We start from the raw sequence: 26,375 nt of genomic DNA, 5'->3' as shown, positions 1-26,375 counted from the left end.
CCTCTGCCTCAACTAATGGCTGATCGGCTGGTGGCCTAGTTAGTGCCGAAGAGATGACTGTGTGCAGGGTTTAGTCTCCTACTGCTGCTCAAGGCTTTTCCCTGCTAATTCCCTACACAGAGGAGAGGATATGCCCCCAGCAAATAATGGGATCCCTGCTGTTGCCCTGCTAAATGCACACAGTTCAACTCCTTGCCCTTCACAGCCGTCAGGGGAAGCGCTGCCTTGCCAGGAGAGGGTGATCCTGACCAACAACATCCTGCCCGCTTCCCAGGTACAGCGTTAGCCACCTGCCCCAAAAATCCCGTTCTAGCCGCGTGGACCCGCTTGTGAGACCTCGGCGGCACTCTTTAGTCTGCCAGTCTGGGGATTTGGTGGGCCACCAGGAAGAGCAAGTCCTGCTGAAAATGTCTTGCAGCTTAGTTTGCTGAGAGCGTAGGATGTCTGTGCATTACGGCCTTCTCGTGCCTTAGCCTCTGCCATTACTACTCAGCAGTTTTTTCTGTGCATCGTGCCAAGGAAGCAAGATGAGAGGAGACAGTAAACACACCTTATTGCTGGTATAGGAAGAAACCACTAAAACCTTGCTGCACCATTTCTCGCTGCTGTTAAAACCCTCCCTCCCACCTTGCTTTTGACAGAATATTGACTAGAAACCAAGATCCCATTTCTGCTTAGCCTTAAGGGCAGCTGTTTACAGAGTGGCGGTGTTACATAGGTTTACTGTGTCGTATGTCTGTGTAACACTGGATTTGGATCTTGTATTTAGCTGCCAGAAGTGACTGTGATGAAGTGGGAGAGATAAACTGATAGATTGTGTGCCAGAAAGATGTTGGGAATCAATCAGATAAACAGGGCAGAGAAGTAGCTTGCTGTTTTCTAGTGATAATAAACCAGTGGCCTCTCCTCCTTGAATTTTTAAATGTAATTGCTGCAGTAATAATCTCCAAAAATAAGAAAATAGAAAAAAAAAAAAAGTCATGGCAGGTTTTTAATTAAGTTTGAATTGCTCTTTTTATTGTAATATGATGTATGCCTTAAAGGAGAGGAGAGATGTGGACAGGTATAAACATTATCTCTGTTGCTTGAGTGTCTCTTTATTTGAAAATAAAAAAGGGTCATAAAATAACACCCATCTACCTTTATGGCATTTTTCTTTTGTGGGGTGCACACCTTTTCTCCTCCCTCACTCCAGAAGTGTGCTTAAGCAGTCAGGAACCGTGGGGGTCAGTGAGTTCTCGGGTGGCCCCGTGCCCGGGACAGCTTTCGGTGTGGGCTGTGCTCGGTGGGGCAGCGTCCGAGGGCACGCTGCTCCGGGCACAGGGGGAGTCAGGACCTGAGCTGAGCTCAGAGGTGCCGCCGTTTCACCTGGCTGCGCGGGGATGTGGAGCTTCTTTCTTGTCCTCTTGCCTTGTCTGGGCATGCTGGCTCGGGCCAGGGGAGGACGATAGGCAGGACCATGGCTGCTCTCCTGGCCCTGCTCTCTGTGGCTGTTACTGTACCTCGATTGACCACTGCAGTCCAGCTCTCCTACGAAACTACAGGGTGGAGGAAAAGCATCTTTCATCCTTCCCTCTCTGGCATCTCTGTGGAATTACCTGGACTCTCTGGTTTCCAGGTGGGTCTCTTTTGGGTGCTTTCTGAGCTGAGGCAGTAACTTGATTAGTCAGGGAAATGTTGGCACCTAGAAAGCAGTCTGTTCCCCTCAGTTTTGGAGGGTTTATTTCTGTTCTTTGTGTTAATATGTTGGCTAATACCCAAGGCACAGCACATACAATTTACAGTGAGTGGTGATAAACATATAACATTGGTCAAGTATCCAAAAAGGCCGTTCACAATATTCTTTGGCTGCAGGAAGCAAAAAGGACAAAACCCAACCCTCAGGACATGAAAAGAAATAGAAAAGCCTGCTTGAGCATTCCTGCTCTTGCTATAAACATTATTTTGCTGTGCTGTTCCTCAGAGCGAGCATTACTGCCCAGCAGTGCTTGACTTCTGTTTGGTGAAGTGTTTCAGTTCCCCCCTGCCCTCCCCACTCAAAGTGTGGGGCGAGACCTGTGGGGCAGAGGTCTTCAGATCTATCCGCGTTGCATCTCTTGCCCATGGGAGTTGTGTACACAACAGCCTGTGAGCGTTCAGGCCTTTTTTTTATCCTTCCAAAACTCCGAGGAACAGTACCAGTCTCTGAAATACAAGCTGAGTTCTTCATTCTGCCCCTCTGGCTGAGAAATGACCATCTCATGTCAGGCTCAGCTGCTCACATCCCCCCAGGCTTGTCACCTATTGACCCTCTCTGGGATTGTACACTGCTCTGGGCTCCTGGGACCTGCAGTTTCTGGATGGTTGGCCCATCTGACAATCCCAGAGGAGGCTTTGCAGAGCCCCCAGGGATTCCAATCCTTTGCTGTTGCTTAGACTTAGGATCATTAGTTTGCTTTGCCCATGCGAGGCTTCTTGTGCTTGGACCAAGGTGCTGCTAAACTGGGCCCCTCTGGCTCTGCATAACCTTTTAGATTCTCTTCAGATGAATGACATGATGCTACATGTTACCTAAATAAACCATGGTCTGTTGAAGGGAAGACTATACTACTAAATCCAGATGAAAGTATATGTAGAAACTCTTTTTGGTGGCCTTCAGTGTTACGCTCATCACATATTCTACAGGGACCTTTTTGGAAGAGGGGGATGATCTACAGTTACTTGAAACTATTAGCATATCCATCAGTTTTTTCCTTTGGAAAACCCTTTTATGCAGAGGAAATGTTAAAGCCTTGGTGCTTGGCTTGGGGTTTTCTAAGGAGCTTCAAGAAATGAGGCATGCAGGTTGCCTTGGGAACTTTAGCTAATTTCTTGTCTCCTGAGAAACCTGTGAGTCTGTTTGCATGAACATGTCTTTACTGTGTTTGTAAAAGGGATTGTTGTTGTCTTTCTTGTAGCTCCTTCGAGAATTTATAGAACGTAAAACCACTTCATTGGACCCCAACGACCAGGTGGCAATGGGCAGGTAAGTCGGAAGCTATCGGTGCTAGCTTCACCCCAGCACTGCATCCCAGTCCAGAAGTGCAAAACTACCTGTGGGCTTCCAGTCCAGCTTATTGTAGAGGGAAAAATTTTGAATGACTCCAGAGAAAGCATTTGGGTGTAAGAAATTGCATACCAAGTTATTAAAACAGTATGACATTAGTCAAGAAAGTCATTTTTGGTAACATATTCCTTAGTTATGGATCACACTGCCTGACTGAGTTTGCCAGCCGTTGAGCTGTGCCCTGGTTTGTCTGCGATGCCCTGAAGATACTTCCCAGGTTTAAAAGGCTTGTTCCAGACTTGGGATATTTCTGTCTCTCGGTGGTTCAGGCAGCACAGGGGGAATCCACAGAGGGGTGACTTGAATGACCTAGCGAGGGGGAACTAGACAAAGTGACTGCCCACTGCTGAAATTCGGCCTTTTCTCATTATGAGCTCTGATTTGTCATTGTTTTAGAGCAAACCTGTTGTGAGATTGTTAAAGCAATTCCTGTGTATGCTCTCTCCCTGCTGTAAGAAAAGATACTATACAATTAGTATCAGGGAACGTTTCCTGCATGTAGAAGTAAAATATAATTCCATGCAGGGAAGCTCTTATTTCTCTGTTTATTTCTATAGTTAGAAAATAAAGAATCTTCCAAATACCACTTAATGAACAGTGTACATTTAAGTGGCTATGGGCTATAATTTAGAAAAGTGTAAAAGCAGAGGAAGGCTGAAAATGCTGGAGTTGGGCTCTCCACTGAAAAAATGGGGTACGTGTATGGGGAGGGGGAGAAAACGTGTTAGGAAATTTTGTGATGGTGAAATAACTTCTATCCATGTAAAATATTACCAAAATTTTAGTGCAAAGTGTCAAATTTATTTTGTGTGTATCTGGAATATTATGGAAAGCTATTCACTATAATTTAACATGATATAGACAAAATTACATTTAAGTGGTGATTACATTGTACATTTATCTGACTTTACAATAAAATAGATTACAGTAATTAAGATTATATTAAGATTGCAGTAATTGGATTTTGCTAGATTTTTTTCCCTGATGTCAAATTTTCATTGTATAAATCAGGTAAGATGACGCTCGTTTTTGTAAAAAAATATTTATAACTAGTAGAAGTTTTCCCAGCAGAAAACTTCTTTAACTTGATGAAGTTCTGTTTGAGGAGTTGAGCTCTCCCTTCTAAATACAGATGGGATCAGACAGCGCTTTCTGAAAGTGTTTATTGCTTTTCTTTCTTTTGTAGTTTTTTGTAGTTAACAGTTGGAGCGTTATATAGGACTTCTTGCTAGATTTGCCGGGTTTAAGTCGGAGATGGTGGGGAGAAATACTTGCTTATAATTTTCAATGTACTTTGCAAAACTGAGGGAGGAAATGAATTCAAGGCACCTACTGCATCATGGTAATTCTGTTCATGAAGTTAGCATAACCTGTCTCACTTAAAGAACCAGTTTAGGATGTGGCAGACCATCTGTTCTGTTCTGGGCTTTCTATATGCAAAACAGAAGTCATTCTAGTAATCAAGGCTGAAAAAAGCCGTATCTGTAAAGACTTTTTTGTTCAGGTTTTAGCATTTATATTCTGTAAAGATTTTAATTCTGCAGATTCTTAAAAATACACAGTAATCAAGAAAGAATGAAAAATGGAGCCAGGCCTGTGGCCTCCATGGGTTTCCTGCAGGTAGAATGTTCTCACTGAACAGTGACTGTCTCATCGGGGTCAGCAGGTCTGCGTGTCCCACTGTGACTGGAGTCAGGGAACTGCTTACTGTTTAATGCCCTCTCTGGGGTGAGGCAGTACCACGGGCACTGGAGGTTTCGTACTTGTTTTCCTGAGGTTCTGATCTCCCTCACCTGCGTAAATGCAACAGGTGGAAGGACTGGGAAGGGCCTCAGACCCCAGTGTATCTAATGCTCATTTTTCTAGTGGCTCCCAAAGTTGTGTACCTGTTGTTTTCCATTCCTCAGGCAATGGCTGGCCATCCAGAAGTTACGAAGCAAAATAAAGAAGAAAGTGGACAGAAAAGCCAGTAAAGGAAGGAGAATCCGGTGGGTGACAGCTTCTGCAAGCTGATTTGTTTTGCCAAATAAAGTCTTGACTGCGTGGGGTTGGCTCTGGGGTGCATTGGTAGGCTTATTCATGCCTGTTAGGGCAAGATGTCTTGCTCTGGGACACCCAGTGGGGAATCTTGATGCTCTCTGAGCCTACAATAAGGGCTTGGTGGGGTGCAGCCTGTGAGCACTGCCCAGATCAGACTTGGCAAGAGTGTTCACTGGTCTCAGAAAATGCTGGAGTGAGGTGTTCAGATGTCCCTAAGTGATTTGGGGCTGTAATTCCCAGTGAAAGCCAGTAAACACCTGTTGTGCAGTATATATTTAGCTGACTAAAACGTGGATAGCAGCTCGAGGGGAAGATGTGCAGAAGTGTCTCAGTGAGGCAGATGTCTGTTTCCCTCTGACTGCCGGTTGGAATTTGGTGTCTAATCTCTCTCTATTTTTCTAAGTCCCATCGCAGCTTTCTTTAGCTTCAAAACATTTCACATCCCGACTCCTGGATCACTAATTTAGGATGATTGTTGTGTTTCCCGTGGAAGAATATTCCACGTGGTAGGGTGGAAAGGGAAGCAGTCTGGAGAGCGTAGGGGTTTTTTTTCCCCTTTGCAGAGCAGATATATTAGTCTCCGTGAGTTTAGCATGACTGGATGATTTGTAGTGGAGGAGGTGTTTGTGGCAGGGAGGCATGCTGAAAAGCTGCACTGCTTCCTGAAAAATCCGCAACATTAACCATCCTTTTGTGAGTAAACTATAAATCGTGAGTTTAGATGGCATCTGATAGAAAGTCAGTGGAGTCAGTCTGGGTCAGGCCTGGCATAGCAATTTTTAAGATAGATGTCATAAGATAATTTATTAAAAGAGGGAAGAGCTACTTTGTTGGCCTGAAAAGCCTATAATTATTGACTATCAATATTCTTTTCTGTCAGCATCACACATAATTGGATATATTCATGATTCAGTCAAAACTACTGACAACATCACACAACTGAGTCAGACTCGTAAACCTCCAGGAATAATGGGGAAGTCTCTCATTGTGTGCAATCTGTGCGCTTCAGCATTCCTGAGAGATCAGCTATCTCGCCAAGTCAATTGCCTCTTAGATCTTAGGTGCCTCTTTTTTTCTTCTTTAAATAAAAGTTGTACTGACCCTGCAGGGAAAATATCAATAAAGGAGAAAAGTGTCATTGTCTGTGTTTAGGATTAACATGCAGTTAAGCTCCAGCATCTTTTCAGAACAGTCCAATAGAGCCTAAATGGGTGTTTTTAAATAGTTGGTTCTTTCACTCAGTGTCACCCCAAGCAGATTACTTATCCTCTGTTCTTTCTTTTCCTTCTCTAAAACTGGGGCAGCGGTGCTTAGATTTGTTTTGAGATCCCGGAAAGCAAAGTATCACGTACTGAGTTTCATCTGTCTCCATAATTCTTCCTTTTTAGCCATCCTTTAGCAAACCTTCAGTGTTAGAGCATGTTTGCATGAAATTGCTTGTTTATTGTAGGGTCTGAGGATCCTCAAGTGCTTTCAAAAGCAGCTGATCTTACGCTTGGTGTGTCCCCTTCATTGACAGGGATGTTGGGGCACTAAGAGGGGGAGCGAGCTCATCCTAAAACTCCACAGTCGAGCTTAAGAAACCTGGTGCCTAGAACTCTGCTACCCCTTGCTAGGACATTCCTTTTCTTCAGGTAGACACTGAGGAGTGATGTGTTTTTCATGTCCTGTGCTGCATGGAATGCCTTTCTGTGAAGGAAACGAAGTATTCTGCTAGACTGAGATTTTTTTAAAGTCCTGATTTAAAAAACGTGACAGTGATTAGTTCTGGACAAACAACTTGTGTCAGAGAATTTGTCAGAATTGCTAAATCCCCTTGCACTGCACAGGGCTGTCCCTGTAGAAGCTTTGATCTGTACGAATCCATCAGTTGTCTCATAAGTGAACTATTCCATAGTCCAGCCTGTTGACCTGTTGTTTGTTGCAGTACTAGCCCTGCATGGCTACATCTGTCAGCGTTAGACCAGGGCCGCTGCTTCCATTCCGAGTGACAAAGACCCGATTGTGCAGAGAAGCCCTTGTGTAAGGGTGAGCATGTGCTGTGCCTGAAGAGCCATTCTGAAATAGACTTGTGAGCTAAAAATCCCCTCGAGGGAATGTTCCTGCATAAGCAAACAAAAGGGAGTGCAGAGGTGACAGAGTGGAAAGGTGATTCTGGGCAAATGCTTGTGAATCCTTTTGCCTGCTATTTGTCAAGCTCTAAAAATAGCAGCAGCTTGGATAAAACATTTCAGACTTGGGTAGGCAGCATGGTAGTGTACACCAAAAGCCATTGGTTTGGAATCCCCTGCCCTTAGACACCAGGGTTTAAAGCCACTTTTTCAGTCAGAGTTTTTCTGTACTCTGTGAAATTTGATGTCAGGTTCTTGACTGTAAGTTATGAAATCTACTGCAAATTCCTACCGCAGCGTGGAAAGTGGGAAGGGCATCCCATACCTGGAGGTGCAGGACAGCTTGCAGAAATATTCTGGTGGATCGGAAGCTGAGACAGATGCAGCACTGTATCACCTTCGATGTGCCCCATCTCTTCTTTGCATGGGTCCTTTCCCTGTCTCCTCCTTTGCTTGTTCTTACATGCTCCATCTGTAAGTTATTCAGAGTAAGACTTTCCAACTACGGGTATGGCTAGCAGAGTGGGATTTTGATATCCTTTAGGGCCCGAGATACCACAGAGCAAGGAAAAAGTGATAGCAGATGGATGCTTGAGGTCTGATGCTCTGATGCTTCTGCTGCCTGCAGTGGCCTCTTTGGGCACAAATTCCAGAAGGTGATTAAGATGCCAGCTGAACGGAAGGCTGAAAATGAGTTCTTGCTTTTCTGTCTGACTTTGCAGGGTTGTCTGTCTGGAAGTCTGATTAGGTACTGGCACACAATTAATGGATGCTGTATGTCCTCTCTAGCTGTGATAGAACAGGATTTGCTTGTTATTCAGTTCATTGTATCATCTGATTATTCTTGTGTACATGTTCTAAGAAAGGAGGAGGAGGGAGGGGAGGGGGAATTGCCAGCTATAACTGGTGACTCATTAGGTATCAGCCACCAGGAAAGCCAGTGCTTTGCATTTCTGGGGCTGGTATGTGTCTATTCAAGCAGCAACGTTTCCTTTTCATTAATAGTTACTAATGTGCTGCCTGCTTATTTCCTGCACTATTCAGGTATCATGTCCATAGCAAGCTGGTGAGCTTCATGGCACCTATTGACCACTGTACAATGAATGATGATGCCAGGTGAGTAATAGATTAATTATGTTTCTCAAATGGCTTCATGACAGCATGATATTGACCTGTTCTTCAGTCTGTCGCCTCCTCCATTTCTTCTTATCAGTTAACCATTTGTCACTGGCATCGTGGCCTGGGTGTCTTGGTCACATCTGTCCAGGCAGTCTGGCCGAGCTTTCGCTCTATAATTACTGTGACACCAAACAAGGAATTTTCATAAATCTCAGTACCTACATTTTGATCCCTGCTTTAAAACACCTCTGATTTTGAAATTTGAGTTTTGTGGGAATTATTTTGGAAATAGACAACTAAGTTATCTGGTGTCTTCATGTGTAATCGCAACTTACAAAGAACTTGTCTTTTAACAGAAATGGCAAGTGGTTTAAATTCTGTTTAGTGTGCATTTTCTTAGATCAGTTAATAACTGGAGTAGTTCAGTCGAGATTCACTCAAGACCTAAATGTTGCTTGTGTTTGTGCCTATGTAAAGAGTGAAGAATTTTATTGGAAGACTATAATGTTTTAATGGGCTAATTAGTAAAGAAAATATCAGTGAAGTTTTGTGCATAGTTACTAGCTAGTTTTTCTATACATACATGCATATTTCTTAGTATTACATTTTTAAACTAAATCTTAAAATGCTGAGCTTTTTGTGGGAAGGAGGTGGAATAATTTTTCCAGTGAATGGATGTAGAAGGCTTGAGAAACATCTTTCCCCTGGGTTGTGGAACATGTTTGTGCTTTGTGAGAGAGAGATGTCATTTGTCTGTTTGTGAAATGGAAACCAAACACCTGCTGTTCTTTAGACTGTTGCCTTTTGGGGTATTGCACAGACTTCTGGAAGAGAGCTCTCTGGTAAGCTGGCACTAAGATGTTCTGTATCCATAATAAGACTAGTGCTGTTTCATCATGCATCTTCCTCATAGTTTCTTTACTCTTTCTTTTTTCTTTTTTTTTCAAGTGAGAAAACTGCTCTGATTTCTGAATATTGCGTAGATCCTCTTGCCACAAAAATAAATGTGTTGCATGTATAGGATGAAAGCTATGCCCCCAGCTGTATAAAGTGGTCAGTTCTTCCACCCCCCTACCTGGATCATAGGAGGAGAGGGACAGAAGTGGCTTGGGCACTGTGACATTAGACATACACACTTTTCATCTATTTGGCAGAGAAATCAAGTGTGATTTTGTTTCTGATAAGCAGGGCCTGGGCTAGCAGCTCTCTGTGCGTCCCAGCTGGCCAGTCCCTCCTCACCTGTATGGAATTGGTGTCTTTGCTATTTTGGGTAGCCCCAAATCAAACACGGGACAGGACAGACATGCATTCCTAGTAGAGTTGTACCATCCTGTAGAAATAGTTCTGGGATGTGCTGCTTGTTCCCACATTTTTTTTGTCTGAGGGTAATTAGCAGGTGGCACGTGTGTATTAGAAGAACCAGTTCGTACCATATTCATTAGTAATGTGCATGATTCTGTCTTAGCATTATGTCCAGTTGACTGGTTACTACTTATGCTTTGAGAATTCCAAATGAGGTTAAGGTGTCTGTCATTTTTTGCATGTACCACATATTGCACTGTCCTAAAGGTTAGGCAGGCGTGCAGAGCCCTGCTCTGTCCCCAGAATGAGGGGAAGCTTAGCTTGCATGGGGTGTGTGTGAGGAGGATGAGGGTGAAAAAAAAATAGGGAGACTGATCCTAATAATTTTGGAGTTACACTGTTTGCTGTCCCCAGAGGTGACATTGCCTCCTCTTTCGCAGTCCACTGCACTCACTTGTGTTCCAGAAGTTGCATAGAAAATGCATTCCATAAGCCAGAATCCTCCAGCAAGTCAATGCAAACGTGAAGCGCATCGAAACAGCTGGGGCAGTGGAGTCGTTCTGCACAACAGCCTTCCTGGGCCTCAGCTACACTTCACGTGGCTGCCATCTTCATAACCCTGATGCCCCTCGCTTCTCGGGAGGCACCTGGAGTCCACCACAGACTGCCCGGGGTCTGCCTGACCCTCAGAAGCCATTCCAGCTAATAGGATGCCATCTACGTTACGCTGTGTCGACATAGTTATCATTGTGGTAGGGACAGAGTGTTTGACATTTGGTTTCCTGAAAATGTCTCCTGGGGGTTTTCTCCACATTGAGCGGGTTATTACATCGCTTGCATGTTTTACTGATTCTTTGGTGGCAGCAGTGTGGCAGCAGCTGCTGCTGCTTATTGTCTGACTGCGGGAACTTATTTCTTACATTAAGTTTATTAGTCACTTTGGAGGCCCGCCATACTTCCCGTTAATGGCATTTTAGTCACTCATCTCCTGATGAGGGTTGGGCCATCTAGAGTGAGACTGTCAGCTGATGTGTCTGCACACCAGCCCGTGTGCCCCAGGGTCATACCCCGTGGGCAGCTGTGTCCTGTTCTGCCAAGATCAGGCTTTCAGGTAAGCCCTGGATGTGGATGGGACAACGCCTGGGCAGGTTCTGGTCCTGGTTCTGCTGGTGGCTTCGTGGATGACCTTGAACAGGTCGCTCTGTGTTTCTGTGCCCGATTCCCCTTCTGTGCAGCGGAGGTCTGCTGTTGAGAAGTGCCTGTAAGAGTAAGTGGTTTACTAATACTAGCAGTATTATTTCACTTTTTAACATGCATAGGAAGGCTTTTGTTTCAGACAAGAGACAGATACACAGATAGAAGCCTACGCTTTCCTCACTGTTAGCCAAAATGCCTGCTGGTTACCTGTAACACAGAGTACGCCTTACCACTGCCTACTGGAGCATTACAGTCTTCCTTAAGCAGTTTCTCTGCGGTTTCCTCCCCACACGATGTGCTTTGGCATTGTTTAGTCCTAACGTTGAGCTTAAATTTCCCTCTGCTGTAATTTAAGTTTGTTATATCTTGTCCTCTTCAATGTGGGCTCTAAGAACAGATTCTTGTCTCCTCTTTGCAGCAGTCCTTCCACATTTGGGTTGGCATTTTTCCTTTGCACACTGAAAACCTGGGCCTCATTCAGCTTAGCTTGCTTCCTTTCCTCCCTGGTTTACACCGTTTATGTCTGCATCCAGACATAAAACATATTCAAAATACTGGAGTGGCCAGTGTCTGAAAATTAGGTCTCTACAGGTGTTTTGGTTCAGCTCTCCCAAAATGAAGATATCTGCTGCTATCAGTCTTTTTTTTTTTTTTTTAAATCATAACCACTCTCTAGAGGTCCCTTCACATCCCTGTTTAAAATGTCCCTGCACTTGCCATGGGCCATAATACCTCTCTAGCAGCACACAGCCATGCTGGACAAGGCAGGAAGAATTCAACATCGGCTTTAAACTGCAGGTGAATTAAATAGAAAGGACCAGGCCTGTACGCATGAGAGGGAAGCAGTAATGATAACAGCTTTCCTTTGTGACAGAAGAAGGTAATTTTATTGTTTGCAGGTGTGAATTACTAGATTGAAAATGCAAGTATACACTTCACAGCGATGTGATCATGCTCTAAGCCATTTTTTTTTCTGGTCAGGCACTTAAAAGGCATGACCCCAAAATAAATACACATCTGAACAATGGGGCACTCTGCATTGTAGAGTGAGAAATTTTAAAGTGTCAGTGAGCTGTATATAAAAAAGGGTTGTAGGAGCAGAGCTGGCAGAACATTCCCCTTAAGTTCCACCAGTGGCTACAGTGGCAGGTAGCTACCTGGAGAATGCCAGTAAGTAAATATGTACGTGCAGGTGGGGAGGGGCAGAATCTTGGGGGGGTGGCGTAGAGCCTGGGGGGTGCGAGTGGTGTAGTTCTGGGTCTTCCTTGGCTGTGCCAAGGCTTCGCTCCCCGTGATGAACTCCCCTTTGTCACTGGGGCAAAAAGCAGAGGGGAGTTGTCTGTGACTTTGCTTGCTGTAGGTGCTTTTGAATGCACAAGTCTGTAGCACTGTAATACCTTGCTGTTTACTTTTTGTATTTATTTATTTTTAAATGTATATTTAAATAGCTAATGCAGCCTAGGAATACATCTGGGGCCTGATTGTCCTGTACGTTTAAGCCATTTTACACTACTCTGGCCGTGCAGAGAGACCTTAAAATAGTGCAAGGAACTGCCAGCACTCACCTGAAGGGCCGGGTGTGGTGGTGTCCTGGCTGGGGGACGCCCAGGACTTTTGGGGGTCTGGCACGTCAGGTTTATCACTTGCCACCGCCGCTGCCTGGGGAAACAAAGAGCAAATGCGTGTGAGGAGAAACAGCCTGTGCGCTGCATGGAGAAGGGGATGAACAGTCACTCCAGAATTGTTTTACAGCCTGAATTTGAGAAAAGAAGCGTACAAGTATAATAACTGCCTTTGTCAACATCACTGCCACTTTCTTTCTTGCTGCTGGTTGGAATAATAGCATTCGTGCAGGCAATTAATCTTCCACTTGCCAGTTTTTCATGCACCCTACGCATGGGCATGGCTGTTTAACCTTGTGCTCACATATATTATGCTGTAATGTGTGGGCCACTGGTGGCCTCAAGCCCTCCTCTATTTTAACCCCTCTTTGGTAGTATTTTAAAACATACACTGGAAAGTGATTTTTATGGTTATCTTGGGGTATATGTTTATAGACTTAAATACATTTATTGTACTCTTGGGCCAAGGTTTTTCTAATCGGTCCAAGGTCATTGCTATGTAAATGGGCCTGCCCTAAGACAAGGAACCTGAAGGCAAAAGCTTGAATGTGAGTGTGCTGTGGTGGTTGTCCAGGGGAGAGGATAGCTGTCATGGGCAGGAATTGCCCAGGACTACAAGAGGGTTGATCTCCCTGGTTGTGATTTCTCCTGGGTTTGAGGGTGGCATCATGTGGGTGCCACTTCTTGGACTTTCCTTGAAATATGCCTATCCCATCTGCATGACCTGGGGTACTTTGCTGATCCCAAAGTGAGTAGTGTAATCTTTAATATAATAACCCTGCAGTGCTGCCACGTGCAACAGAGTTGAGAGGATGCCAGTCTTCTCTGGTTTACACTTCGGGAAATGAGGCGCAGAGAAACGATAGCCCGTATCTCCACAGGCCTTTGGTCCCAGCAGTCCGTGAGTCAGCCTCAGTGACCTGCCAGAGGGGACACGGCAGGTTTGGGCGAGAGCTGTAACGCCAGCTCTGCCGTGCCGCCACCCTCAGCGGGCCTGGCTCCCAACAGCCCGGTGTTAGGAGGAGATCAGACATCTGTGCACTTGCAGCAAGCTCCTGTGCTAGGTAGGTGTGTTTGTCGGTGTGGGCACGCTGAGGCTGCGGGTTCCCACTGAAGGCCTGCAAGCCCGTAGACAAGGATTTTCAGTACGTGAGAGGTGCTGTAGCTGCAGGAGTGGATCCTATAGACAGCTGAGTCATGGCAAGGTCAGGTCAAGCCTGTGTTTTGAGAAGAGCTGCGTGTGGATTTGGGTTTTGTTCCCTCTGTCAGCTTTGATACACATATCTTCAGATCTCTGCACTGTGTGTGTGTGTGTGGAACAGAGACTAAACACAGATACTTTTTTTAAAAAAAAAAGAGTATCATATCAAATTACTGCTAAGTTTGATGAACATTGTTATTTCATCTCTGGAGGACAGTAACTTGCAGGAGACACGTCCTTTATGGACACAGATGTTTGATCCAAACACCTTTATCTCCCAAGATGTCTCAGGTTATTCTGACAGGTAAAACAAGATTGTGCAAATATGCAACAATGATCTAATCAGCTGGAACAACAGCAATATTTTAACTGGCGCTACCTTTTAACAGCATCATTAAGGGCTCTCATTACTCTTTTATTAGAGGCTCACTCTATTTCTTATCAGATTACAGAATGAACATAACTCATGGCACTGATTTGATCTCTTGTTAAAGAGGATTACAGCTTTGCATTAACTTGGATTGACACGGTTTATAATTTGCTGTTGATACACACGCTGGCGATGTCACATGTTTGACCCCCTCCCCACAGCACCGCTGAGGAAAAGGACACCCATACATCATCATTAAAGATGGCACCCAGTGCAGAAATGGGAGGCAAAAGGAGGCTTTCCTGCAGTAAAGTCAGGCAGGACAAAAGAGACGTGTTCTCAAGTGCAAGCTGAAATTCTAAACGGGCATTCTAACGGGTGAAGGTGGGGGAGAATGTATCAGCTTTTAGGTATTTTTACCTCGAGATCCAGATCTTCATTACGGAGGAGGACTTTGCATCTGTTATGAGCCAAATTAGAGGGAAGAAGATGCCCTTAGTGGGACTGGGTCAAACCATGTGGTTCCACCACAGCGTGAGGTTGTGTGAGGGGTTTTTTTTTTAGCATATGGTCAAGTTCCAGCACACTGTGCTCTAGCATAGATGCGTGTATATACGTACATATATAAATATACAGTCTCTCCACACCTGTGGTGTTAGTTTTATGTTTGATTTTGGAAGCGCAGACTCACGAGCAGCAGAACTGGACTCTGGGCAGGAATCACTGCCTGAAATCCCACGGCCAAGTGCAAGAAATAAAGCCCATGACTCCACAGTCCCGTTGGCCTCGGGTCATGCTTGGTAGAAGAGCATCCAGCCCACTCTTGTTCTTGCACGAGCAGACCAGTGCCTGCTGGGAACCTGAATTAAGACACAGATTATCCAGATGCCAGTGAGGTTTGGATTAGAGCGTTTCGCTTGGATTCAGACAGGACGCTGTGTATTTTCCCAATCAGCATTCTCACTCTTGGACTTAGTGCAGTTGCTTTGTCACAATGTGTCTTGCTGCAAGCAGAGGGGGGTACATAGTAGGAAATCCTGGTATTAAAAGATTAATTGACTTATATGACATAAGAGTTTAATATTTAAAAAAAAAAAAAAAAAGGTTGGTGAGATACCAGCCTTTAACTTAGCTCACTTTGTACTTCGGGTATTAAAACACCATGAGACTAGATTAATGGAGGAATTTGGGCTGTTTGATTGTCAATCCAGTATGTTCATGACGACAGAAGTCCCTGAGAGGAAGCAAAGCCTTCCTGAACCAGCAGCTTCTGTGCTGCGTGACACAAACCTTGGGTGAGGAGAGTTATTCTAAGTTTATATAGACCCAGCCTGGAAGCAAGGTTGTCCTGCTTTGCATTGGCTTTGTTTTGGGAAACAAAGGGAGCAGCGCTAACATGGAGAGCAATCTCTGGGAGCGTGCAGTGCTCTGACATTTTAGGTGTTTCTGGCATGAGGCTGTGGGTGGGAGAGCAGGCTGCCCACCTGGGCTCTGGGAGAGCCCCCCCGCGGCAGGGACCCACTCCGGTCTCGTGGGGGAGATGTGTGGACTCTCCTGAGCTGCCTCGCGCAGGGACACCTGGGCTCTGCTGGGAACCGAGAAAAAAGCTCGTCTTGTCCTGTGAAACTAAACCTGCTTGTCTTGGCTGATGGTCCCGAGGCGCCGCGGCTTCGGTATCATTCTGCCCTTTGTGTATCATTTTGTTTGGTGGATTTTATCCCCTTAACCTTTGACTTAGCCTTAGAAGTCAACTCATGTAGGTGCAGTTAAGTATCCCATATCGCTTTTAACTGTAGTTGTTAGAAGGGTTGGTATTTGAACAAGGAGTTTTTGTATGTTTTGAAGCTGGCAGTAGTGAAGTGGTGTACGTGACCCCGGTTAGTGCCGATGGGCTGAAATCATCATGTTCCAACATGTGATGTTTGACATCCCTAGTAAGAAGACAGACGCCTCTGTTATGGAAATTTCCTTTTTAAAGGGAAAAAAAATAACCTGTTAAGAGCTGCAAGATGATTTGTCGTCCTTCCTTTGTGAGACAATTTGTCTTCTCCTGCATCAAATCTGTTATAAAACAGGCAAGCTGTGAAAGAGGGAAATCATCCTAGGAATATGGGATGTTAAGGTACACAAAGAATGGTCCCCTCCGTGCGCCTGTGTGCGTGTCTGCACAGGGCACTTCACATGCAGCATGACAGTGGCTGCTCTGCTCAAATACCCATCTAAAAACAGAGACTGAGAAAGCAACGTTTTATGAATTTCATGGGGAAATTAAAGCTGCAGGAAAGCATGCCGGCGGAGCAGGCTGGGGCTTTCTGAACCTCCCTGTGTTTTGCCACTTCTTCCGCTACTTGTCCACATCTTTTATGCTTTGTGTTGTAAAAGCTCATATGAAAATGTGAATGCTATTCAAAATCAGGGTGAGAGAGGTTGCACCTCTGGTCCCGTTAATGCTGTCGAGAGCTCGGGGCTGGCGAGCAGGCAGATGTGTGCTGGTGTAAGGGGGAAATGTTCAGAACTGGTGACAGAGGTGGCAGGTCTGAGCCTGGGGTCTGGTTGAGTTTGGGGGATGATACCTTGAGCAGCAGCAGCAGCCCTTCCACCTCTCTGCTGTCCTCCCGCCCCCCACCCCATCCCCAGATCCGACCCCACAAAATCCGCAGAGTCCCTTTGTTTAGGGCAAGAACCAGCTTTCTGAAATATTTATAAATCCTGTGCCTGGTCTCACGAGACAAACCAGAGGTCACATGTCACCTTTCATAATTTAAAGCCGTGGGGCTAAAAGCATTTGCACAGACTGGAAGGACCCAATCCTGACCTGCCTGAGCGAGAGGGAATTGCAGCAGACCTTTCTGAATCTCCTTCAAGCGCCGGGCAGGGTGATGAGAGCCGTCTGGCTCTGTAATTTATAGCCGGAGTTGCGCTCGGGTTTTGGGCCGTGGCGGGGAAGCGAGTGAGAGAGTGCCATCTCGTGGGGCTGCCTCCCTCCCTCCCAGCACCCGCCGCGGAGCCTTCGCCCTGCCCGGACCGTGGCCCCCGCTCCGGCTGCTCCGCGCCACCGCCCGGGTTTGTCGCTGCGGCAGCGCCGGGGTGGGGACGCGGGGTGGAAGGTGTGCGAGTGCAGAGCCACATCCCGTACCCCACGTGCTGATTTAGGGTAAAGCCTCGGACTAGAAATAGCAAACTAAAGGGCTTCAGCTTGTTTTATCTTCCTGGGTACCCGCTCTTCTTGCTTGGCACCTCGCATTCTGAATTTCACGCTGTTAAACAAAAGATTTCTTAGGATACAGACAGAAAGTTTTCCAAGAAAACAACCAGCCCTCTGTTCCACAACCAGCTTCACTCTTCCTCAGGAGGCGTGTGTCGTCCTCCCTTTCTTCATGGGTGTTCATGTTCTGTCTTCTGCTAGTTTTTGTGAAATAAAAATTCATTGTTCTCCATGGAGGATGTCGGTAGGAATGGTTAGGTACAGTTATTTCAGTACTGCTTGTGGCATATTGTAAATTTTTTTTTGGGGGGGAGATACCTGGGAGAAGAGAAGTAAAAGGTACATGAGAAAAAGTAGAGAAATATGTTGGAGGGTATTTTTACTAAAACAGCACAGCAGTGACACACGCGGTATTGCTAATTAGTGGCACTCTAAAAAAAAAACCCACCGGAAACTGAATTTTCCCCTTAATATTGTTTTTCTACTAGTTTACAGAACTATATTTAAAAAAAAAGACGTAATGTGACTCTAATTCCCCAAAATAGTACGGCGTTAGCTCTTCTCCCATCTGCAGGTATGTGTTTGTTTTCCCCTTGCATATTTGATGGAATAGTGCTACTGCAGATGGGCAAAGGAGATTCCTGGGGAACTGTTAACAGATTTTATGATTTATATTTTGATGATTCATATATTCATCAACTCTGCTATTGCTGTTATTATTCACTCAGGGCGCTCCTGCCCGCTCTGTATGTGTTTCCCTGCTCTCTTGTTGCACGGATTTTGCCTATAAAATGTGTGTAGCAGCAATAGCTGGGATTTGGAGGGTGGTAAAGGCCGATGAGCGCACAGAGCTCACTGTCTGCAGAGGTTGTTGCTTTTATTTAATTTTTTTAAATAACGTTGTTGACGTGAATCAGCCCTTTGGGTGGTGGGAAGCGGGTCGGTGTTTCCGCGGTGCCGTGGAGCGGGGGGCTGCGTGGGGCTGGGGTCGGGCCGGGCCTTGGCAACCCTTCTGCCCGTGCCAAGGGCCACGCGTGCCATCAGCCGCCAAGGGGAGGACAGTGGAGCTGCTGGCCGGGGGCTCGCGTGGGGAACGGCCTCCCCGGGGTCCGCAGCCTGCCCGCCTCGCTCCTCCCGCGCCGCCAGCCCAGCCACAGCCACAGCTTGCACCGAAAACGGGGGCACGGAGAGCGGAGTAAAACACCTCCCTCACGTCAACCTTTTGTCTCGGGCTGCTGGTGCGTGGAAAGAGCGAGCGGTGCAAACTTTCTGGGTGCCTGTGGAGAGGGCCCCGGCCTTGGGAAGGGGCGAGAGCCTGGGCACAGCGCGCCCGGGGCAGCGAGCACCTGCGCCGGACGCTGCCTTCGGAGTCCGCTCGGAGGAAATGCATAAATAATTAAGCCAGGGTACTTACACACACATGTTTTATGGCAAATGGCTGTGTGGTTCGTGATCATTTTTTCCAGAAACAGGTTTTATGATAATATAGTAAAAATATTAAATTAGAAAATGCCTCACTAAGGGTGATAAAACCTTACTACAGTGGAAATAGGTAATTATCCCCTCTACAGCCTAAATGACAGTTTAAAAGAAATAAAAATGTTAGTGCTCATTACTTGCTTTTGTAGGTTGCAATAAAGGGTAAGTTAAATTTTAATTCAAGGAAGACCCCTGTATCGACCTGCCTTCTTCCACACTCTCCACCTGAGGTGTAAGTGCTGTTAATTACTCGCATAGGTTATTCCTCAGCACACTGCGAAGACCAGCACCTCTTTGTGCTAAAGTCACCTTTCCTTCTCCTGGAGGTAGCAGGCTTGCAGCGGGGTGGGTTGTTTCAACTCAGTGGCTCAAGTCTGATGTTTAATATATGTGGGTGGAGGAGAGAAATTTTATATTTTTTAACCAAAATCCAAGTTTATTATGCATAGCCTTAAGGGGGCTGAAAGTATTAAAATCCACACTTACCCTGGTGAATTGAAACAGAGACAAGGTTAAACCTGGAGGATTGATGAGTTTTACTCTCTGCATGGTTAAATCCTGCTGAGGGGAGATGCTGTAGAAGAAAGGTAGCCTAGATGATGCGGAGAGGGGAAAAAGAAAAAAAATGTTGGGTTATTTGTTATTTGTTTCCAGGGTGAAATATGTGTTCTGTTTTGGGGGTGGTGGGGTTACCCGATTTTCCCTCCTTCTCCTGTCACCCTCCACCAGGATGCCTGCCCTTGCTCTGTTATTATCCAAACAGCTCCACGGGAATTTTTACTTCAGCAGAGGTTGTCCGTGTTGTGCCCGGAGGATGGGGCTGGGGGAGTGCTGGGCTTGCACCCATGGGACCTGGGCCGCGAATGTCGGAGTCTGTCAGTGCTGGCAACGTTTCTCTGCCGGCGAAGACAAATTCTTGCCGAAGTCTCCCTCGGCCCTGCTTGCTTGAAAAATGACTGTTTATTTAAAATCTGTAGGATTGGAGGAAATACAGCATTGATCCCTGAACTCTTGTACCCATCAGAAGACGATCAAAAAACAAAAATGAAGACAAAAGCCTGTGGAGACTGGTTCTTCACCAGTGGGAAAAGGCCAAGGCAGGTTGCAAAGAAACATTACATTTGGCTTTTGACTGCTCACCGGGAAAAGACAGAAACTTGCTGTCTTGGGCTAGTTTCTGTGGAGTTCCCCCGAACGTGCACATTGTATTTAAACTTCCTAAAGTTACTGAGGACTGTGAAAAAATGAACAAACGTATAAGAGGAAGAGGGCATATGTAGAGAAACTGCAGAGGGGAGCCCCTCGGTGCGGTGGAGGGGATGCTCGGAAGCAAAGTCCCCTTCGAATTGTGCAAAAGGCCTTTGAGGTGTGTTTGGTAAGCGGTCGGTGGAACCGGAAGGTTTGAAGCCTGTTGCCTGGGAGTGAGGCTTGTGGACAAAATAAAAGCAGTTTCTGTTGCTCGCTGGCCCCGGGGTGTGGAAGAGGAGTGGGAGAAGATCTGTGTGCAGTTCGCTGCGAGCGTGGCCAGGCTGAATGGGTCTGCCTGGGAGCGGATCCGTGCTCCTGGCAGCGCTGACGCAGGCTCCAGAAGAGGGTTTCTTCAGCCCAAGTGACTCGGCGGCCGGAGGAGAGCGTGGGTTTATAGCCAGGACAGAGAACAGCCCTACAGCAGGGAGTTCCCGTCGGCCGAGGGCAGCGGAGCCATCTGCAGTGGGAGTGCTGGGTCCTCCCAGGGAGCAGCCGTGTCTGCAGAGCCACACGATGGGTCAGGACTAAGGTCTGAGATGGTGTTTAGGTCAGCTGGGCAAAGTCTGGGGAGGAGCCCAGGAGCGCAGGAGACGTGTGGAGATGATGTTGTTCCTCAGCAAAGCACGAAGGGATGGGAGTGAGTCCGTGTGCGAGAGCTGGGTGTTATTTAAGAGCCGAGAGTCGAACTTGGCTGGTCAGTGCCTGTGCCCAGCACGTGTATTAAAACAAACTGATGGCAGGAGCTGCACAGACAAGAGGCTTCAAGCCCCAAGCTGGGGAACAGCAGCAGCATCCCTACAGTGGATGGGAAAATGGAAACAATCCTGAGAAGAGGAGGTGTGAGAGCCTGCTGCTGGCTGCCGGGAGGGTGCCTGCTGTGGCAGGGCTGCTTTCCTCTGGCCTGAGAGCGAGCAGGCAGGCTGGAAACCAGCAAAGTGGGTGCCTTTGGTATTGTCATTTGTCTCTGTAGATTGTTCTCCTCAGTGCAATGAAGTTTATTTAAAACAAGGCCTATACCAGAGCGAGGGGAGACAGAATGGCATCAGTGGTGTTTCGTTCAAAGTACCCACACTGCTCAGCTGCCTCGGACAGGAGCAAACGGCAGGTATTGCCCACCTGGGTGTGAAATGATCTTCTGTCAACACCAGTTTCAGCATTTCCCTCTCTGCTCCTGACGCGTGAACCCCGCTGCGGACAGGAACCGCTGCGCCTGCCCGGGAATTTCATCGGGATTGTGGCACCAGGGGCAGCATCGGCTCGGTGTAACGGCGGGGTCTGAGCGGGGCCGGAGGGCTGTGCTGGTCGGAGCTCTAAACAGCATCGCTCTGCCTTTTCCTTCTGATCCGTCAGTGGAGCCTTGAAGTCACAATGTCAATGAAGTCACTCCAAGTAGTGCCCCTTGCCACCTGATTTCTCAGTTGAAACGGCAAAAGCGAGTTGCATTTATCAGTGAATAGGAAAGATGGAAAATGTTACAGGTTTGTGTAAGGCATTCCTCTCCCTCCTCCTCTTTCTTCTTTCAAGCCTCAAAGTTTTCAGCTTCTCATGTATCAGTTCTGTTTTCCAGAAGTACTTTGATTTTGTGTTAAACTTGCCAAAACCTTTGTGCACCTCCTGATTTAACACAGAAACTCCAGCTGTGGTTTCACAGTCTCGGCCGAGCTTTGCAAACAAAACACGGCGTCAACCATTTTGTTGGGTAAGGAGCCGCGTCCCTCACCACAGACTCATTTTCTGAGGGTAGAGCAGCTGATTGGTTAATTAGCTTCTAAATGAAAATTAATTTAAGAGATGTGGCCCTGTGAATTAGAATGGCTTCTTGTCTCAGTGGCCCATGCACGTCTGTCCATCCTCCCATGTTGCTGGAACAGAGACTTTGTTCCTTGTCTTCCTGGGTTTAGTGGTTGCTGTTTTTCTGCCATCGCTGTTCAGAACTTAGAAGTTCCTTCTTTCACGAGGCTGACAGGTAACTTTCTCCAGTGGAAGTGTCTGCAGGAAGCAGACAGCTCTCAAAGCCGTTGCCATCTTTTACTGATCTGTGAAGGATCAAGACGTCAAAGCAGCCCCGAGCCAGAGTGGTCCTTGTGGGCTTCATTGAGGAGGCGGCCAGAATCGGGGCATCTGTCGGGTCTGAGCCTTGTCCTTCGAAGCCATGTCTGACTCATCCTTGATTGGTGGAGAAGTCTCTTTTCTCTGCCCATCCTGGCGGTTTTCTGCAGCAGCTGCCCCAACAAAGCCTCGAGACATGGGCCCACGGCAGTGGGATGGTTTGGTTACTGCCCTGGTGACTCTGGTTAGTGCCCGTCCTCGGGGTAACCAACGCCCTGCCCTGTGTGGGCCGTTCTCTTACAACAGAGAAAATGCCTGTGTAAAATAGAAGGCTCTCCCAATGCTTTTCCCTTGATTTCCAGAAATGCAGGATTTATGAAAGTGCTCTCTCCTTTTCCCCCATCTCTCTCTCAGGTTACTTTGGTTCTAAAATTAAAGATAAGTAACACCAGCCCACTTTTTTTTTAATTTTTAAAGGGAAGCTTGCTCCTGTTATCAGAATTGCTGCATGTGTGATATTAATTGGAATCTTGTTGCTGGGTCATTTTCATTGTTTTTCAAGTACCTTCAAGTCCAAGAAAATGTATGAAAACTAAATTATAGTCCCACGTAGACTGTCTGATTGAATCCTCCTTCTGGCTCTGTGGTCTCATACATCCTATTAAAATATTCAATCTTGTTTTCTTACTTGAAGAGCCTGTCTGTAAAGGGCAAACTTATAGAAAACCTCATTCTCTAGAGATATGGTATCCAGCCACACTGAACTATTTACATATTTCTGTACTGTGTGTGATTGGTCTTATGCAAGTTCTCCCCTTTGCCTGTATTTATTAATAAGGATTGTTGAATGCATTTTTAATTATACAAGGCCTTTTCATTTTAAGGAGTGGATGGTTTTGCTGGCAGCCTCTTGCTTCTGTTTTGACCTTGAAAAGTAACTTTTCCCCCTTCTCCTTCCTTTTTTCCTCAGGACAGAGCTGTATCGTTCGCTGTTTGGAAAAATCACGAGTCCTGACGAACTGGAGCAGAATTAGCAGCTGGCCTTTGTGCCAGGACTGACCCCACCGGCCTGGCCAGCGCCTGAGCGGCCCCGTCTGGTGGCATCTCCTCTGCCCGGGGGCACCCCCCAGCTCTGGTTCGTTCCTAAAAAACCTCACATCAGATACAGTCACTGCGAAACCACACGGGCTCAGAAAGAAGAGTTGGGGGTAGACACTAGACACCCTCCTCTCTAGCTTTAAAATGAACTCTGCTTCCTCCCAAAGACAATCCATTTTTAACTATTCTTTTTAAATTCCTGGCCTTGATCTTTGCAATCTGCTCAGCACGGGCACGGTGTTCTGCCGGGGCGGGGGGCAGGCGAGTCAGACCAGCAGGGACCACGGGTCACCCACGTTTGTGTTAAATCCCTGGAGGTTTTTATTTGAGGGAGTCGGGGGGGGGGGTGGGGTGGGGTGTTTAAACGTGCTGTTCTGGTCGTTGGCTGCATATCTGGAATGTGTGGCTTTATTTTTCATGGAGTCAAGAGGATTTAAATGTCATTTACATAATTAACATGGCCTTAAACCAGAGAAAAGGTGCTCTCCCTCGCAGCCAGCCAGGGCTCCCAGGTCACTCTCCCGTTTCTGACTGAGCGTTCGCTGCGCACAGGGGGGGCTACATCTGGGGATATTTCTGCAATTAGAACATGTTGGTGAATTTTTCAGTCCAGCATTGATCCTGTACACTTAATTATTTCTGCTGATCATGACTCTGAGCCATCCTGTCTTCACCATCACCATGGCACACTGTTGCAGGATGCCAGCAGGAATGTAAAACTGGCCGGAGGAGATGACTCACTTGAGGGGTTTTGTGGGGTTTTTATATCCAAAGGTCAGAAGCCAGAAATTAAATCCCCATAAGGGGAATTTGTTAGCCTGCTGTGATCAATCTGAAATGGAGGTTATCTTGCGTAAATAATATGTGCATATATACGTGTGTAAGATGGCCATTGCTTGTGACCACATGAACTGCACTGTCTTTGTTTTGCGCCAGCTAATTAAAATGCTTTCTGAACTGATTGCCCGAGTTTGATCGGTGCAGGAGAGGCACCAGCAGCCAGGGCCTCGCTCAGCCCCGCCAGCACAGTGACATTCATCCGGCGTCTTCCGCGTCACCTTGCAGAGGCTGCGCCAGCAGCACGCAGCCAGAAGGTTGGGGGGGGTTGGAGGCGGCGGGACGGGCTGGAAGGAGCTGGGGCTCAGCCCCGGCTGCCGCGGGGGGGCCGGGGCCCCGGGCCCGCTCAGACTCGGCACAGCGGTCCCGGGGATCGGGGCGCTGGTGGGACGAGACCCCCACCCCACGAGGACCCACTGGGGGCCGGGAGAGCTTCTGCCGCGTGTCCTCATGTGTCCCCACGGTGCTGGGGGCTGAGCCCCTGCCCCGGCTTCTGACAGGCTCGGGGGGGGCTGCCCGCGGGCGGGGGGCTGCGCTCGTGACACCCCGCACACGTCGCCACGACGCAGGGGCTGGCAGTAGGATTTATGTTTGTGTTCACCAACTGAAAAGCCCCATTTCTGGACTTCAGAGCAAGACGAGGTTCTCTTGGATTTTTCCTTGCCTAAGTTAGAGCTGACCGGCTTTTGAGTGGGCAACTAAATTTTAACTTCATAAATTATTTTTTCTTATTAAGCTTAAATAAAAATACCATTTCTAAGTCTGTAACAGGTCAGAGCGATGGAGGGAAGCCCGTGCTGCCCCAGCAGACAAGGCCCCGCGCGCAGGAGCTGCCGATCCCACCCTGCGTCTCCTCGCCGCGCTGACCCCGTCCCTCTGCTCCGGCCGCGTTGCTCCCGGGTCCTGCCTCTGCCTGAAACAGGGGGTGCTGCAACACAATCTCTATTTATTTTTTTTTCCCCCTTAGACTTTCTCTACAGCTGCATTGTTGCACTCCACTGTGTCCCTGGAGCTGTCTGCAGAGCTGATACTAATTAATCCTTGTTGCACCTCATCATTACAGATTGAAGTCTCCCTTCTAGTCACCTGCTTCCAGTAAATACTTCCCAATACCTCCAGTGCTGCGCGGAGCGGAGCCCACCACAGCCCCGGGGAACCGGCTCGGCTGCAGACACTTGGCTTGAGCGGCAGTTGGTTTGTGAAATCCTGGGTTTAAAAGCAGAAAAAAAAAATAATCACACCTGTGTACAGACACAGTTCTGGCTGGATTCTGCCTCCCCCCATGCATGTAGCCTGGGGTCAGCCCCGCGCCGGTGACGTGAGGGGCCGGTTCCCACTCACAGACCCAGTTCCTCTGGGCAAGGGGACAGCGTGTTACCCAACGTGTCTTTTGTGACTTTTTTTTTGTTTTTTTTCTTTTTTGAAGCAGGGAAGAAAAAGTGTTATAATGTGATTAAACCCAGCTCCTCCAACCAGAGTCCCACCTGGATTTTTGCCTGTTCTTCGGGCAGCCGCTGGCCCCACGCTGCCATCGGAGCTTTTCTTTGCCCCCGTTCCTCGCCGGCGCTGGGCCTCGGGCCCCTCCATCAGTGCGGGCAGAGGCGGCGCGGAGGGCAGGCTCCCCGCCCTCGGCAAGAACGTAGCGTTTTTCTTGCCTTTAGCAAATAAGAAGTGCCAAGGTGAGTACTGACTCTGTGGAAAACACACGTATCAGGGGTGAATACATCTTTTGGCTGGCTTGCAGTGAGGCAGTAGCCGCAGCTCTCGGGGAAGGGCATTGATTTCCCTGGCTGCTCCAGCTCGCGGGGCAAAATTTGCCAGGTGGAAACACTAAATGTTGCTGTGGGGGTACACAGTGGGGCTTGGGGTGGAACCATCCTCCATGGCAAATCCTGGCGACATCCCATCCCTCCCTCCCTCCCTCCCTCCCTCCCTCCCTCCCTCCCTCCCTCCCTGCCATCGATTTGGGCTCCCCAGTGGAGGCGTGTGGCAAGGCCCGTGTCCCCACCCCTCAGACTGAGCAGCAGCAGAGCCAGGGGCTCTTCCAACCGTTAAAATCTCATGGTTCAGTAACCACCCTTCCGAAAGGCAGCGAGGGGAGTAAATCAGCTGCTTCCAAAGTTTGTGTCGGTGGCACGGTGCCCTGGTGCTGGCGGTGAGGCTGTTTGAGGGGAAGCGCCGTGTCCCTGCCCCGCGGGCGAGTCCTGTCGCCTCAGGGCCGAGGCTCGGGGTGCTGCCACCCCTTTCCAGTTTGACTTCTGTGTCCTTTAAAGTTGTAGCACCAGAGCACTCGATTTTTTTTTTTTTTTTTTTTTTTTCCCCTCATTTTGAGCACGTGAGCTGGATGTAATGTTAAAAGGGTAATATGAAACACTTTAAATGTGATAACTTCTCGGTCATATTGTTTGAAGA

The 26,375-nt window shown here is 47.4% G+C and overlaps 1 protein-coding gene across 1 annotated transcript in view; it reads left to right on the top strand.

Annotated features, from left to right (window-relative positions):
* The window catches only part of AATF (apoptosis antagonizing transcription factor), a 54,494-nt gene extending 31,028 nt beyond the window's left edge, over nt 1–23,466 (top strand). The window contains exons 9-12 of the mRNA XM_074922705.1: nt 2,937–3,004; nt 4,993–5,073; nt 8,281–8,352; nt 22,999–23,466. Coding sequence (XP_074778806.1) covers nt 2,937–3,004; nt 4,993–5,073; nt 8,281–8,352; nt 22,999–23,062 — 285 coding nt within the window. The 3' untranslated portion in view covers nt 23,063–23,466. The remainder of the gene's footprint in view (nt 1–2,936; nt 3,005–4,992; nt 5,074–8,280; nt 8,353–22,998) is intronic.
* Nucleotides 23,467–26,375: the final 2,909 nt, after the last annotated feature.

Source organism: Athene noctua, chromosome 19, assembly GCF_965140245.1.
Source record: "Athene noctua chromosome 19, bAthNoc1.hap1.1, whole genome shotgun sequence".
NCBI lineage: Eukaryota > Metazoa > Chordata > Aves > Strigiformes > Strigidae > Athene > Athene noctua.
This window is presented reverse-complemented; position numbering and strand designations above follow the sequence as displayed.